This window comes from Ciconia boyciana, chromosome 6 (assembly GCF_034638445.1).
Source record: "Ciconia boyciana chromosome 6, ASM3463844v1, whole genome shotgun sequence".
NCBI classification, from domain to species: domain Eukaryota; kingdom Metazoa; phylum Chordata; class Aves; order Ciconiiformes; family Ciconiidae; genus Ciconia; species Ciconia boyciana.
This window is the reverse complement of record NC_132939.1, coordinates 51764886-51781382: the sequence shown is the minus strand read 5'-3', so window position 1 is coordinate 51781382 and position 16497 is coordinate 51764886. Positions and strand designations below refer to the sequence as shown.

The 16497-nt window shown below is 41.5% G+C and overlaps 1 protein-coding gene across 1 annotated transcript in view; it reads left to right on the top strand.

Annotated features, from left to right (window-relative positions):
- KCNK10 (potassium two pore domain channel subfamily K member 10) overlaps positions 1-16036 on the top strand; it is a 72632-nt gene extending 56596 nt beyond the window's left edge. The window contains exons 5-7 of the mRNA XM_072865014.1: positions 9905-10091; positions 13241-13383; positions 15413-16036. Coding sequence (XP_072721115.1) covers positions 9905-10091; positions 13241-13383; positions 15413-16036 — 954 coding nt within the window. The remainder of the gene's footprint in view (positions 1-9904; positions 10092-13240; positions 13384-15412) is intronic.
- The last annotated feature ends 461 nt before the right edge of the window (positions 16037-16497 follow it).

Genomic DNA, 16497 nt, shown 5'->3' with positions numbered 1-16497 from the left:
CAATATCAAAGCCCAATCTTTGCCACCTCTCATTCGGTTTGACACCAGGTTAGTATTCAGAATGATCTCAGTATAAGCAGTGGCAAGGAGTTGCATTTTCATGCGCAGCCTCAATCCCAATTTTCTTATTAAAGAAGTGAGTTAAACAGTCCTTTGTGGTTTGAAATGTTCAGGAACCACTGTTCTAAAGGGTAAAACTATACCTGCCTGCCTCCTGCTAAAGTTAGTATTAGTCACATAACTTTTAATTGCAATGAAGTGCACTGGAAATAAACCCTGTGAGTCTCAATCAATTATCTCTCATGAAACACAAGACAAACAGGAGCTGAAAGCATGATTAAGAGTTTACTGAGCAGCTAGGGTTTCTTAGATACTCTGTATGAAGCTTAAAAAACAAGATACTTCAGTGGATGCTGCTGATTAATGCCAAAGAACATGTGAACTTTTCAACCATCAGCCTGAAAGTTAAACTCTCTCCTAAGCGCCAATAGTGAATATCCTCCTTTTGTTATTGCCTTAAGGTTTGGTCATATGGCTGTGGAAACTTGTCTGTGTCCCTGACAGTGCAGTGCTGAAATACCAAATCCTATGATGTGCCAGGGTTTTGATGCAGGAGTTGCCATCCCTGAAAACCTGATTTATATCTGTCTGGTTTAACCTGGCAGGCAGCTAAACACCACACAGCCGTTCACTTGCTTCCCTGACAGTGGGATGGGGGAGAGAATCGAAAAAACCAAAGGTAAAACTTGTGGGTTGAGATAAAGACAATTTAATAGGACAGAAAAGAAAGGGAAAATAATAATAATGATAAAAGAATATACAAAACAAGTGATGCACAATGCAATTGCTCACCACCCACTGACCGATGCCCAGCCAGTTCCCAAGAAGTGGACCCCCGAGCAGCGGACCCATGGCCAGCTTTTTCCCTAGTTTATATGGGAGCATGATGTCACATGGTCTGGAATATCCCTTTGGTCAGTTTGGGTCATCTGTCCTAGCCATGTCCTCTCCCAGCTTCTTGTGCAGCCCCAGCCTACTCGCTGGTGGAGTGGGGTGAGAAGCAGAAAAGGCCTCGACTCTGTGTAAGCACTGCTCAGCAGTAACTAAAACATCAGTGTGTTATTGCATTATTCTCGTACTAAATCCAAGACACAGCACTATACCAGCTACTAGGAAGAAAATTAACTCTATCCCAGCCAAAACCGGGACAATATCCTAAAGAAAATCCTAACCTCAAGATTGTTTAAGTTTGCAATATAGGGAATAAAGGAAAAGTAAGACAGAAATGCAACTGCAACATGAAATCACTCATAATTCAGTGATTGTTGATCCTCCCTCTCCCCCAACAAATACGTAGAGCCATTCTAGTTAGTGTTCTTCAGAATATCCTCCAAACCATCTGTGGGCAATCTTGGGGGAAGCACCAGAGACTGAGTGTGAGGCGGGTGATGGATCCTGAAAGGCAATAGATAGAAATTACTTCATGGGGGTGCCTGTACACAGCGCCTCATCCCAGGCATGAGGACTGTGCTACCTTTTCACTTAAGAGGTGCTACTTCAAGGTTATGAAAAGGCTGGATGGAGGTGGTGAATTCAGTGTTATGTTGCTTTATGATTGTGTCCCTGTACTCAGCACTGGTGAGGCCACACCTCGAATACTGTGTTCAGTTTTGGGCCCCTCACTACCAGAAGGACATTGAGGTGCTGGAGCGTGTCCAGAGAAGGGCAACGAAGCTGGTGAAGGGTCTGGAGCACAAGTCTTATGAGGAGCAGCTGAGGGAACTGGGGTTGTTTAGCCTGGAGAAAAGGAGGCTGAGGGGAGACCTCATCGCTCTCTACAACTACCTGAAAGGAGGTTGTAGAGAGGTGGGGGTTGGTCTCTTCTCCCAGGTAACAAGTGATAGGATGAGAGGAAGTGGCCTCAAGTTGTGCCAGGGGAGGTTTAGACTGGATATTAGGAAATTTTACTTCACTGAAAGAGTTATCAAGCATTGGAACAGGCTGCACAGGGAAGTGGTTGAGTCGCCATCCCTGGAGGTATTTAAAAGACGTTTGGATGAGGTGCTTAGGGACATGGTATAGTGGTGGTCTTGGTAGTGTTAGGATAACGGTTGGACTTGATGATCTTAGAGGTCTTTTCCAACCTATACAATTCTGTGATTCTGTGATTCTGTGATTTTATGTACTCAACCTTCAACTTTCAGGACTGGCAAGCTGTCGTATTAATCACACTACTGTAATTTACATGTTCATATTTTTCCTCGGCACATACACGTGTCATTGTGGCAATAAGAACTGTTTTGAGCCATGGGACAAAGTATTTGATGCACCCTTTACCCTACACCAGACCTTTCCTTTTGAAGGTGTTCCCTGCCCTCCTTTTACCTTTGCAGGTAAGCAGTGGCAGCTCCTGCAGAATGTTGGAGAAGGCTGGGAGGAGCAGGGGGAGAGTTGTGGCGTGGAGGGACACTTCTAGGGGTGAGACATTTTCCACTCTTTCCACGTTTTTGCCCGGGGGGAGCTGCTCTGTCTTCCTCCTTTTACTTTCCTTCCAGTTTTCTGGGATCTGTATCCCACTTAGAGTAAAATTCACTCCCTGTGGGCTAGTTACCTGAGAGAATGCTCTTTGGTTACTTGGCTAATCACAAATAGTGTTTTTCTCTAGAAAGACTGCAATATTGCAATCTTTATAGTGTTAATATCTATAAGAAATCTCATGGTAAATACAAAATATGCTTTGGAGGCTTCTGCAAGAATTTCTTGCAGAGAATGATGTGTGGTATTGTACCTGAGAAGGGCAAGGGAAGGCTGCTTAGCTAGTTATTCCAAACTAAACAGAAACTGAAAACTGCAGTCTAGAAACAGATACAAGAAGTCTAGCCTGAAGATCTACTCCCTGTTTCAAAAGGTCACTGTTTAACCTTTCAATATCTAGTTCAACAAAGTATCCACTCTAGCGGTGTGAATGCTGATGTTACATTCCTAATCACTAGGGAAATGTTCTGAAAACACAACAGTATGAAGTAATCTGGATGTTTTATTCTGATGTAGAGGAAGAAAAAAGAACAAAAAAACCCAGAACAAAAAATGAAAGCCCAAACAGAGCTAAAAAAGGGAATATTTAATTTCTCCACCCTGCTAAGAGGAGATATTTCTAACATGAAGTTCAATTTTCTTTTTCTTGCTAAGTCTTTGAAAGTGGTCATGCCATGCAATGGATAACTAGATCTCTCATTGATCTAGCTACACTAATTGTCTTTCTCTGTCTCAGTGCATTTCTTAATTAGATGCTGAGCATATACTCATAAATCTAGCCTTGCTGCTGTGTGGCACTTTTCTCTGCACCATCATAACTGCATTTTATTTTTCCCCCTGAATTGCACTGATGAACAAGATGAAAGCATTGACTCAACACTGATCAAAATCAGGGTTACCAGGAATGGTGAAGCAAAATCCATTCAGGTACAGGGAAGTGATGTGGAACAACCATTATTAAGCCATTCCTGCACTCCCTGGGAGAGGGGAGTATAGGTGTAACTCAGAAGGGAGTTGAAGGAAGGAAGGAAGGAGCAATATGTTCCAAATTCGGCCTCTGTGAGCACCCTTTGAAATTGCCTGAGTCTGTGCCATGAACCTCTGTTGTCCTTTACCTGCTTCAATGTCTGAGAAAAGCATATATATACATGGATCCCTCTTATTCAACATTTATTTCTTCTTGGGCTGAATACAGCTCGGCCAGAACAGAGGTTTGGGTTCATTATTGTTATTTTGTTTCTTCAGTAGCATAATAAGCATTGTGCAAAAATTAGTTGGTGCATATCAGAAAGCCCTGGGTGTGCTTTCTAGAGAGAGGAAGAAGATTGGAAAGAGGTATATCAAGCCTAGAAAATTTCCGAGCCAGTGTTTCTGTATTTTCATAGCACAGTATCAGTACTCACATTATGACTGCAGCAAAATCCATGCCTAGAGATTTGCAAAAATAAGATTAGAGAAAGGTGCTGCTCTGTGAGAAGCTTGCTGCATATTCCATCTGGGTCTAGACAAACACACTGCAGAAGTGTGGTTTTATGAGGAAAAACAGCAATGTAAAAAAAATCCTTCTTTACTCTGACCCGTGCCCCACATGTGTTCAGGATTGTCTCTCCCAAGCTTAGTAACAAATGTGAGTGCTTACAGCTTTTTGTATCTGTCTCCCCTATGGTACTTACTACAGTTAAGAAATAGGGGATGGATTTTACATCTTCTTGTGCAGCAATAGCAGCGTTCTTTATAAAACATGAGAATTAAAATAGCACTAAGGCACCAAGAGAGCTGGTTAGACAGTAGGGGAAGCCTGTCTCTAGTGGAATGTTTCAAACCACTGCTCTTAACCCGTGGAGGTGTCTGAAATGTTGTATACATTTTAAAATATATTATTTAGAATTCTGTTGCTATGCTTTCAAGGGGTGTTGCCTTCTTCATTGATGTGATGAGTAGGCCCTGGCTGGCAGCGAGCACCCACACAGCCTCTTGTTCACTCCCCTCCTCGCAGTGGGATGGGGAGAAAACAGAAAGAACAGGAGTGAGAAAACTCATGGGTCAAAATGAAGACAGCAAAATCACTTACCGAGTACTGTCACAGGCAAAACAGACTTGACTTGTGGAATTTAACTTAATTTATTGCCAATTAGCATAAATATTTAATTACTGAGTTGAGTGTTTGGAAACAAAAAAAGACAAACATTCAAAATGCCTTTCCTCCCCCTTTTCCAGGCTCAGTTTCACTCCCAGGCTCACTTCACTCCAGATACCTCTCCTCCGCCTATGTTACCGCCGCAGGTCACACTCAGTCCCTCCAGTGCAGCAGCGAGTGGCACAGGGGTTGGGGTCAGGACACAGTGGTTTCTCTCTGCTGGTCCTTCTTTCTCAACCCTTTTCCTCTGGTCCTTCACTGGTCCTCCATGGGCTGCAGTCCCTCCAGGGAAGTACCTGCTCTGCCAGGGAGCACCTCCCGCTTCTCTGACCTTGTTATTCTCTCATTCCCTCCTCTATTCCCTCCTCCCCTGCCTGTCCAGCATTTCTGCCCTTTCTTAAATACACTTTCCCAGAGGTGCCACCATCTTGTCTGAGGGGCTCAGCAGTGCCCTGTGGTGGGTCCATTGGAGCCAGCTAGAACTGGCTGTGTTCAGAGAACACAGAAGAACAAAAGATTGTTATATTGTTCGTAGATGTTATCTCTAAGCCAGTGATATTTAAAATACATTTTGTTTCAGTCTCATTTTGAATGTGAAGGAGCTAGGACAAGTTAGAAAGAAATCCACAGTGACAGGTATAGGCAGAAGTGAGGCTGATGCGACCATACTGCTGATCACCAAGGAGCTCTGTGAGCCCAGTGTTGTGCCAGTCTTTCTGTAGAGGCTGTTGAGATGGGCTTTGCACCTTACTGAGATATGTGTCAGGCTCTGGACCAGGGCTGGCTTGCGTTTAACTGAGCTGAAAGGCAAGCAGTGTGAACCTATGACTATGTGCACTGTCTATGCTAGCCTGGCAAAAATGTTTTGACTAAGGACATACCTAACATTTGTGGCAGAGAAAAAAATAGAACCGATATATGTGATATTCTGTTTTATGCTTTGACTACAAAGACTGGCTTTCCTTTTGTTAAAATATTTTGATCTGGAGGAAGTGATTTAGAAGACAAGCTGTTTAATTAGTGCATGGGCAGAGACAATCTGTTCCAAGAATAGTTGGCAGCATGGGAGAGGGCATGAAGTTAAGAGTAGGTGAAAGGGACAAAAGAAATGCTAAAGAAATGTGTTTTCTTTGGAGGAGTGCTCCAAAACACAGAGCTTTGTGGAGAGATGAGGACAGCATGTTCCATGTAGGCACATTATACCAGCACTAAAAATATGACATTGGTCATCTAGACAAAAAGGTAAACAACTGGCTTGGAGTCTTGGGGATATTTGTCAGGAATTCAGAAAAGAAAATGTTTGGAAGATGGAGGAACCATCTGAGCTCACTGTGAAGCAGCAAATGTTCCAGTGCTATTTTTGGTTGAGTAGTACTGTATATTGGGGGAGTTTCTGTGAAATGGGAGGTGACACTATAAAATCTTGGAATAAGCATATTTGAAATATACTATTCATGGAAATATATATGTTCCATATATTTAGCATTTAGTCTAGTCTGATAAATGGCTGTAGCATCTTTTGATCCCATACTTAATTCTCTTACTTCCTTTTCGAAGGAATGTGTATCATCCCTGTGGTCTTGGCTTGGGAGCTTAAGAACCTTGTTTGGTCCTTTTGTTGTCAACAGTCAGGGCAGAAAAATTGTGCCTGGGTTAATCCACCTGAAAAGGGCAGGAGCCATAGAAGAATCCAGTTCATCAGCTTTGATCTACAGGACCAGAGAGACAGAAAAGAAGGGAAAAAAAAAAAAAAAAGGGTTTTCTTTTAACTCCTGAAATTATCGGATAAGACCAAAACCTGTAAGACCCCTCTGTGTGTAATAGAAAATAAGGAAAAAGAGAGGTCACAATTATTGATGGAAAAGATGCATAAGAACTAAATTCCACTGATAAGGGTGTTTTCATGAGAATGTCTGTCTTCACCCCTCTTGGCACTGGAGCAGGTTGACAGTAGGTTGTTTGAATTAAGATGAGCAAGATGTCAGTGATGTTGCCTGTTTAGCACTTAGCCACCTTAAGAGTAAAACCAGCACCTTCATTAGTAAATGGAAATGACCCCTTATAGGTGGTATATCACAGAAGACTCTCCATTCTTTTCTTAGATTCCTCCTTTAATCTTTTCCAGATAAGCTCTAGGTGGATTTAAATTGAAGTCTCTCTCATTAGCAGGCACTAATTTATTTATATTTGATGAATGTCTTACAAATTATCTGCTTCATCAATGTGGAGAAAACTTGTTGGTAAAACAAAACGAAAAAAAAAAGTAGTAAACATCTCTCTTAAAAGTGTTTTCATTTTACCTCAGCAGCTATGAGATGAACTACTTTTCCTGGAGAAAGGGTCTCTCTTACTGTTTCATTCTGACACCTCAGAAAATTCTGTATTTATGCCACAAAATGGGCTCAGAGGGTGTGTTAGCCTGGCTGGAGTTGCTCAGCTATTTGCCAGTGTTTGGCTCTAGGTTGCAAATACTATTTAAAAGAGAAGTTTGTATGAACCTTTTCAGATTTCTCAACCTTTAGTGTTTTTATATATATATATATATATTTCTTTTAATAATGAGTTGGTGCTAATCTAGTCTCGTCTTGATACAGCTATGCCAAAACTGGAATGTAAAGGCTGCGTTTCCTTATTCCTGAGAACCTGGGCAGCACAAAATAATGTTCTTTGTAGTAAAATAGCAAGGCCGACTCCATCTGCAAAAAATCCCATGCAAACCAACCTTTTTGTAATGTGTGATTACTATAATGTACATATTCCATGACATTTATGCCTTAGCATTTTTTGGATCTATAGCACTTATGCTCTACTGTGAATGTCCTCTGAATGCACGTCTAACTGTAAAAAGCCCCCCCTTTTCACTTGTAACCTGAATTTCATGTGTTGTTGTCCATTAAGTAACTCTATTTCTGAGTCTTGCTTTTGTGCTCTTTTCAGTAGCTCTAAAAATGCTGTGCCTGATTCACCATTGCTTTCTGACTTCATTTGTACCAGTGGAAGAGTAAGAAAAAATAGACCCTCAGCTGCTCCGCTTTTGTGTGAGTGACTGAGGTGCACAATAACCATGAGTCAGGCCTTTCTGCAGATCCTCTCATTAACGTCATTACCATTTTTACTTAAAAAAAATAAGCACCTTTGGCTGAATTTATCACTCATGAACAAGTGATGTCCTGAACATTTGCTACTGATTTGCAGGCCATTCTTTCCACTCCTGTTTATACCATGAGACAAGACAATCCTGACACATACTGAAATGCATTTTAATGTTGCTCTATGCGGACTGGAGGAAGGATTACTATGCATAACTTTGCTTTACTAGTGGTGCTTGGCAGCTCCAAAGTACTTTTTGTCCAAGGATTCCCAGTACTCTACAGCACTGCACGTGCCTCCTAACTTCCGCTGTAGCAGGGTGTCTGCTATTTCATTTTTACGTATCAGGAAACTGAAGCATTTAGTAGAAGTGAACAAGTCACCTTGGCCAAACTAGTAAATAAACAACAATTTGATTAAATCCTCGTCCTCCATGAGAAAAAGCAAGTGTGCCAATCTAAGACACCATGTAACATCCATGTGATCTGTTGCTTTCCCTTCACCACACATACAGTAAGTCTGAAATCCTGCCATTGTGAATGTGTGTCCATACCTCTTAAAGAAGCTAGATCATCCTTTAGTATTTTAGCAAATCGCTCAAATGACTCTCCAGAATAAGAGGAAATAAGAAGTCAAGTCAGGTTTTATATTCTTGTGTTGTTTTTCTCCTTGGTACTTCAGTGGCAGTTTTTTCCATGTCTTGTATTCGATTAATCTTATTTATGGCATTATGTTACTAATCCTATTTAACTGTTTCTGTTCAGCCAGACACAGAAAACAATGCGCAAACACAAAAAGAAAAAAATTAAGAGTAGGGATCATCTCAAACAATTTCAGAACTGAGAGTATTTATGAAACATGGCATATTTATGCTGCTACCTGGGTTCAAAATGCAGAGCATCCCAGATCAGATGAATGCCTAATGAGGGTCTGACATTGCACCTCTAAAAGAAATGCTCATGCTTTAGTGGAAGCAGTAGTACTGCTCACAAGCTGGTTAGATATTAACCAGTTCAGGCAATATCCCTTCTGTATATTATAAAGATAACTTCTGAGACCTTATTTCCTGTCTAGGCAATGTCCTAATCTGAAATGAGATCTCATTTCTGGTTAAGGGAGATGCTTGATTTGGAAAACTAATTTGGAAATATGTGACTTCCAGTGACCTCCACATTCCTTTTCCAGGATAAATACAGAATTTACACTGCCACTGTAATTAACCCACAGTAAGATTTCTAGTAATTTCCAGGTTTCTCCTGAAACTCTATTGAATTTTGAGTTTATTTACAGTAGATAAAATCTGAAATAAATCTGCCAGTCAGTTGTGTTACTCCAGACTTGCATCAATATTACTAGAAACAAAATCTAAGTCTAGATTAAATAAACTGAGCGTTTATATCATCTGGGAGTGTAGAATGTTGTGATTACACTGCTCATATTTGTATTCCATTTATAGCAGCCAGTAACACACATACTCTTTGTTCAAGAGCTTTCCAGTGTGGATTTACGTAGGTAATTTTGTCTCAGGTTGTTTGGTATTTGACATAAATCCTTTATTTCTGGAGTAAACCGATAATATAGCTATCTATTTTTGAAACGGAGATTTAATCTTCATGTTTGTGAATGAAAGCTGGAAGTCCTGAGTCTATAAAACCCAAAGTATGAATTATTTCTACATAAAATCTCAGGTTTTTAGAGGAAAAAAAGGGTTTATTTTCATGTTAGTCTTGGTCTTGCTTGTTGAATGCATTGTGCTGGTGAGGCAATGTGGGTGTACATATACGTGTATGGAGGTGTGAATGTGCACTTTTTCTTACATATTGAACCTGAACTGGAATGTACTGGAGCCTTTCTGAAGCTCAGGACTGCTTTCCCAGGCTGTGGTTCTGGTAGGTTAGTAACTGCATAGTGCATGGAAAATGGGAATCACAGTTTTCTGGGGCCAGACATAGAGGTTCACTGTTACCCGGGCAGGGCTCTCACTGACAGGGAGGGAGGGTTGTATTCCACCTAATAAGCTCACAAAAGGCAGAAAGAGACATACCAGATGACACCAGCATGATCAGTCTGCCATTCACAAGGTATACAGTCCCAGAAATCCACTCAAAAATATATTTTTCTTTTGTTATTTCATTTTTCTAGAAAAAGCAAGTAAGTCAAACAAAGATCCGGGTGATCTCTACCATCCTCTTCATCCTGGCAGGCTGCATTGTCTTTGTGACCATTCCTGCAGTTATCTTCAAACACATCGAGGGATGGACAGCCTTGGAGTCCATCTACTTTGTGGTTGTCACTCTGACTACTGTTGGCTTCGGTGACTTTGTAGCAGGTGAGCAGCTTCGAGCCTAGGTGCTGTGCACAAGGGCCTTGGCTCTTAGAATTTGTTTTCTGGTGTAGTGAGGAGGCTTTTCACAATGTATTATATTCCAGTGAAATGATGCCAGGTGTTTCTGTTGGGGTTACTGTGCAATAGGACACCAGGTTGATTTAAGATCCAGGTGCCTTGCCATCTGCAGATTGCAAGCTTTCAGCAGCGTAGATAACGGGAGCCTGGGAAGTCCTGATTATCCTTTATCATGCAATGAATTATGCATAAGTCAAATGACTTTCCCATTGAATTCAAGATTTGTATTCATCCATTAGGGCTCAATCTGAGGCTGACTGCAGAAGCAAGTAGCCAAAACGATGAATGGATGAAGCTTTTACAATGTAGGGCTGAGCCATTCTGAAGAGCTGCAGCACTTCAGAAACTGCATTTTGTTCTCTAGCCTTGTCAGAAGTCTTGACATTGCAGTTGCCCTGTTAAGGAAAACTCATGTAGGAAGAGAAGAACTAATGGGGTATGCATCTCTGTGCTAGGAGGATACTCTCCAAGATTAATACAGTGCTAGCAGGAACTATAAATATCCATCCTTGTCAGTTTCCAAAGAGGGAGTCAAGATTGTTGGCTGGAGAGATGAGAGATTCTTTTTTTCACACAACTGCTTCACTAACGAAGAGGTGGTTGAAATAAGTGGAATTTTTTTTCCCATTAGTGCATGACCTCTACTCCTCATTCCTGTTAGTGGTCCTAATTAAAGGCATTAAGATGCCTGTGTTACAAACAGCCATATTATGCTACTGTTTTGTTACTTCCTATAAATCAGTGAAATATGAATGAGTTAAAAACATCAAATGAAACCACAGGGATATATAAAGTTTTCTTTGCTGAAGAGCTGCAGACAAGTCTTTTGGTAGAGAAGACTCTAATCCTCCTTTTTTATGACATAGTGGTATAGAAGACATGAATTATTGAGGAAAAAAAGGCACTGAACAAAGAGAGCCCCATATATGAAAAGAAGTGTTTTACGAGTATTCAGATACAGAAGTGATTGTATAAGCCTGGTCCATTTTAACCACTTAAATGCAGAGAAGCTCACTGATGTTGTGTCTTTGTGGTATCACAATGTGAAATAAAAAGAATTCACAATATTTTTCTTAAGCATATCACACTTTGGTATTGTTCTCTTTAATAATATAATAGTAAAAAAGCTCTGAATATTAAATTAAATTGTTCTATATCCAACATGATTAGAGGAATATAATCCACAGCTGGGTGGCTACTAACAACCAGGACTTTTCAAAAATCAAATGGAGGACCCTGAATGAGAAAACTTCAGAGGCGATCTCATGAGAAGAGTTTAAGGCAGGTGATCACCAGGAGATTTGGGTTTTATTTCTGGTTTCAAGACAGATTTTCTGTCACTTTTATTTTCTGTCACTTTAATCTCTCAGTATCTCTGTCCCTTCAACATCAAATCAAAAATACTACATCGTATTGGGTAAAACAGCATCAGTGGATCTGTGCTGTTTTATTCCACCTAGAACATGTCCCAGCTCATGGCAAACTGGGAAAGTTTTTGTCCTACTGTTGGAGATACAATTGTGGATGGAGCCTGAAAAAACAGAATAACCAATAGGCTGAAAAAAGTGGTCGCATGCTTTCTCAGTCGCCAGATTACTCCATAAGATAGACCTAGACAATCTGTTTCATAGCAAGCTTCCTCAGGGACATGTATGATCAGAAGAGCCTCGTTGTACCATAGCAACAGCAGCCCCCACCTCCCGTTGTTTCACACTCTTAAAGACTGGAAAAAAGAGAGTGATTCATGCAGTCTATGGGGAGAGATTAACATCAAAACCACTATTTGGGTCCCTGCCAATTCTCAAATGTCTGACCTTCCATGGGGATGTTTGAACACCGTACGTACGCTCCTACTGAGTCTGGATAAAATTAAAGAGTCATAGGAATGTCTCAGATTGCAGAAAGCTCAGGGAGAAATGCTGAACTGTGTTTTCTGGTGATCTGAAAGGGGAAAATCCTAAAATCTCTCTGTAGTCATACAGAGGTACAGGTTGGTGTCTAGCTCTTGTCTAACCAAGGCTGGAGTCCAGGAAATACGCAGTCCTCTGCCTGAGTCCCCCAGTAGGCTTGCTCTTCAGGCAGATGTTTACACAGGTACCACCAAGGTGGTGTTTGTTCACCTGAACTGAGGGATAGGGCTGTGCCCATGGGGCTGTGCAGACTCTTTGCCGCTTGCTCTCTTCAGGTCAGGGCTGTGCCTGCCTCTCACTGGCTGTCATTCTTGCAGTGCACATAGCACTGTGATAGGACTGGGAGTCTCAAAAGTGAGGTTGTGGTTGCTTTCTTTTGGAAAAGTTTATTCTATTCTGTGGTAGGCAGCAGCCTCGCTGATACTGCACTTATTTTAGGCTCTTCGTAGTCCATTAGATTTGCTGAATGTCTCGCATACTCGTTTTACCAGCTCATCCTGAATCTTGCATGAAGACCATACAGGATATTTGTTGCTTCATTTGATCCATATCTCCTCTCAAGTCACTGGCCAGAGAATGCACCCCTATAACTGATACCCAAGAAGACAGTATATCCTTATTATCAGGGCTGATGCACGGTTGGGTTCCCATCAGATATCCTGATTTGGAGGGGAAGACAAAGCTACTTTTCTTTTGCCTGCACATAGGTCTCTCAATCCGGTAGATAAAACCAAAAAAAATCTGGAAACTCTATAGCCTGAGGGGGTTGAACTGTAAAATTTCTCGACTACCAGGCTGCAGGCAGTTCAGAATAAGGAAGACTAGCTGTATTAAACTGTTTTCTTGGAAATGTGTTCATGCTGTTGCAAGTACTATCAAAGCAGGAATTTCAGACTTGCTTCAGAGTATGAGCAATATAAAGAAAAGTGTTTACTAGGTACTCTGGCAGGTCACATAGCAGCAGAACAATAGGTAATTTTGAAGAGTCTTAAATTAAGAACAGACTGTGTTCCTCCCATCTGACAGGCTTCTCGTCTATTATTAGAACTACAGTGGTGTGGGCAAGAGTCAAGAAATACTTTCAGGAATTTATCAGAATTGCAGATATTTTTTCATAATTTTGGCATCTCATGATTCCTAAGCATAAGTATATGCTTATTGCAGGAGGAAATGCTGACATCCATTACCGGGAGTGGTATAAACCCTTAGTGTGGTTCTGGATCCTTGTTGGCCTTGCCTATTTTGCTGCTGTCCTGAGTATGATTGGAGACTGGTTAAGAGTCCTGTCCAAGAAGACAAAAGAAGAGGTATGACTAGTAATTTCTCAGTGGTTTGTCATTTTATAAAAGAGAGCTTTAAGTGCCTGATTCCTGCTTGTCTGAAAAAGGATGCTCCTCTGCATGACCAATGCTCAATATTCCCCATGGTTTACTCCACTGGCTGCCTTTGGTATCCAGTTAGCTCCAATCTTTAGCTCCTTCACAAAGGGAGGAAAAAAGGCAACTGAAGCAACCTAGGTTGTTACATGTCTATCAGTACTACCGAATACACAGAACACATCAGTAGGATTGCAGTTATGGAATAAGAGAGGCCAGCCTTGACTCAAACTAGCTACAAAATTGTGATTATAATTTCAGCACTCTCTCTCTAAAAATTGGAGATGCATGGATTTTGAAGACATTAGTTGGGTCTCTTGTTATGAAACAAGAATCTGCCTTTAAAGCAGGGTTTTATATTGAGTTTTCCCACCTTTCCCTATGCCAGGGAATATGGTTCTGAATAAAGATTTAGATTCAGGCCCCTTACTGAGAACGATATTATTAAAAATTGAAGAAACTGAGTAGTCAGCATCAGGGAGAACATGATTAAATTCACTCGGAATGTGCCCTCTGTGATTCAAAGACAGTATTGCTAATGCTTCACTCAAATAAGGGTGGAGAATAGAAGGCGATTGCCATGACTCCAGAGCTGAAGCCTATTGTGGAGGATGTTAATAATATAATTTCAATTTTTAAGGCAACCTCCTCCTGCATTACTAGCAAAGCTAATCTGGCAGGGTTAGTCAAAGAGCAAGCATAGACAAAGTTTGGCAGAGGGGTAGTGCTGTTTATCATTTATGAAGGCTTCTGCACTACCTGAGGCCCGGTGCATCCCCTGTGCATCTCCATCAAAAAAGGGGGCTTCACAGAGACTTTGGCTGTCAGGCTGATCATCAGCAGGCACCTATAGGTGGGAATCTGATCTCTCATGGTGGATGTGAGATGCCCGCTGCCAGAAGTAATACAGTTCTAAATGGACACCTGCTCATCTGGTCTGAGGAACAGAAGATGACTTCCTTGTGGATCACTGAATGCAGAAACTGAGTTCTGGCTACAGCAGCCCATGCAAACCATTGACCTTGATGGGCTCCTGCAGACATCGTACTCCTGAATCTGTTCTCCTTTAGCTGAACTTTGGAAAAGGCCTGTGTTGACTGAGATATTGCTTGGTCATTTATCTTCTTTTTTCTCATTTCGGGAGAAACATTTATTCAATACAGCAGCCATGTAGGTGCTTCATTCTTAGCCATTATTCTGCTCTCAGGTGCAAAGGAGTAAAACAGAGCAAAACACTGGGACGTTTAAGGACATGCTCGTGATGCCCACACAGAATATGTGTTGAAAACTCCTCCAGCTGGCTTGAGAGGGTGGTATTTGGACAGCTATGCAATGGAAACATCCATTAAGGACAGCAAAATTTGTCCCTGAGAATGGGCCCTAGACTGGATCAGTCAGAGGTCCATGAGAAATTAGCTAATAGGCATTTCCAATGTTAATTGCTCTGTGGCTCTGTGGCACTGAACAGAACCTTCAGTGGGACTGAACAGCTCCATCCATGAGTAATACAGGAAAATACATTACTGTATTGCTGCACTGGTTGTTGTGCTGTTCTGAAGCATATGGGTATAACTATATGTGATTAATTTTGTCCACTCCTGACTATCTACTGCAGATTATAAGTCAGGAATTTTGTTCTTAACCAAGGAGGGATTAGCACAAACACCTCCCATCACGTAACACAGCTATAAAATGTGTGGGGTGGCAAAATGTGAAACAGGCAGACAAGTTATATGCCACATAAGCCATTAGCTAGTCACTAGTTGGTGTGTTTAGAACTTGCCTAGTATAACCACTTTGCTGCTGAAGTTTGGGTCCAGAAGGATGCACTGGAGCTGGGACCAGTCTCCGATTTTATGCCAGAGAAGAAAGTGCTTGCGCTGCTTTCTATAGGAAAGACTGTCGCTTCATTTTGCTTTTTCTTTTTTTTTTTATTCCATTTCTCTTTCTTGTTGTAAAGGTTGGAGAAATAAAAGCCCATGCAGCGGAGTGGAAAGCGAATGTGACGGCTGAGTTCAGAGAGACACGGAGGCGGCTGAGCGTGGAGATCCACGACAAACTTCAGCGGGCAGCCACCATCCGGAGCATGGAGCGCAGGCGCCTGGGCTTGGACCAGCGAGCCCACTCCTTAGACATGCTCTCTCCAGAGAAGCGCTCTGTCTTTACTGCCTTGGAAACAGGACGCTTCAAGGCCTCATCTCAGGAAAGCATCAACAACAGGCCTAACAACCTGCGCCTTAAAGGGTCAGACCAGCTCAACAAGCACGGGCAGGGGGCATCCGAGGACAACATCATTAACAAGTTTGGATCGTCTGCTAAGATGACCAAAAGGAAAAACAAAGACCTCAAAAAGACCATCCCTGAGGATGTGCGTAAAATTTACGAGACCTTCCGAAACTACTCCTTGGATGAAGAAAAAAAGGAAGAGGAGACGGAGAAGATGTGTAATTCTGAGAACTCTTCTAGCACTGCAGTCCTGACCAACTGCATCCAGCAGCACTCAGACCTGGAGAATGGAGTGATCCCCAATGAAACCAAAGAAAGGGAACATGAAAACAAAGCATTACTTGAAGACAGAAATTAAATGTAGAATATGCTTGACTTGAATTAACAATGTTAGTGTTTTTATATACGGATATATATTGAGACACGTGCCTTATACAGACTCCTTATTCAGTCTGAATTATATAGCATCGAAGAATATTTCACTGTGCCATAAAGACTCAAGCTTGCTCTGCCAAAACAAATCAGGAACACAGCACTGCAGAATGGCAACAGAAAGCTACACACGTGGAAACTTCAGCCTGTATAAGATTACCAGGGCAAGACACAAAGGAAGAGATTGAACCATGGCAATGTCACCAGAGTGCTCCTACCATGGCATACTATTAGACAAAGGGCAGCTATGCAAGAAGAGCCTTTCACAGGAATGAAAAAGAGCATATCTTTGTAATGGAGTATGCATCCATAAAGCCTGCCCTTGGTGATTAAAAAGAGAAGAAATGATTGGAGTGAACTAGAAACTTTCAGTAAGGCTTAGTTTAC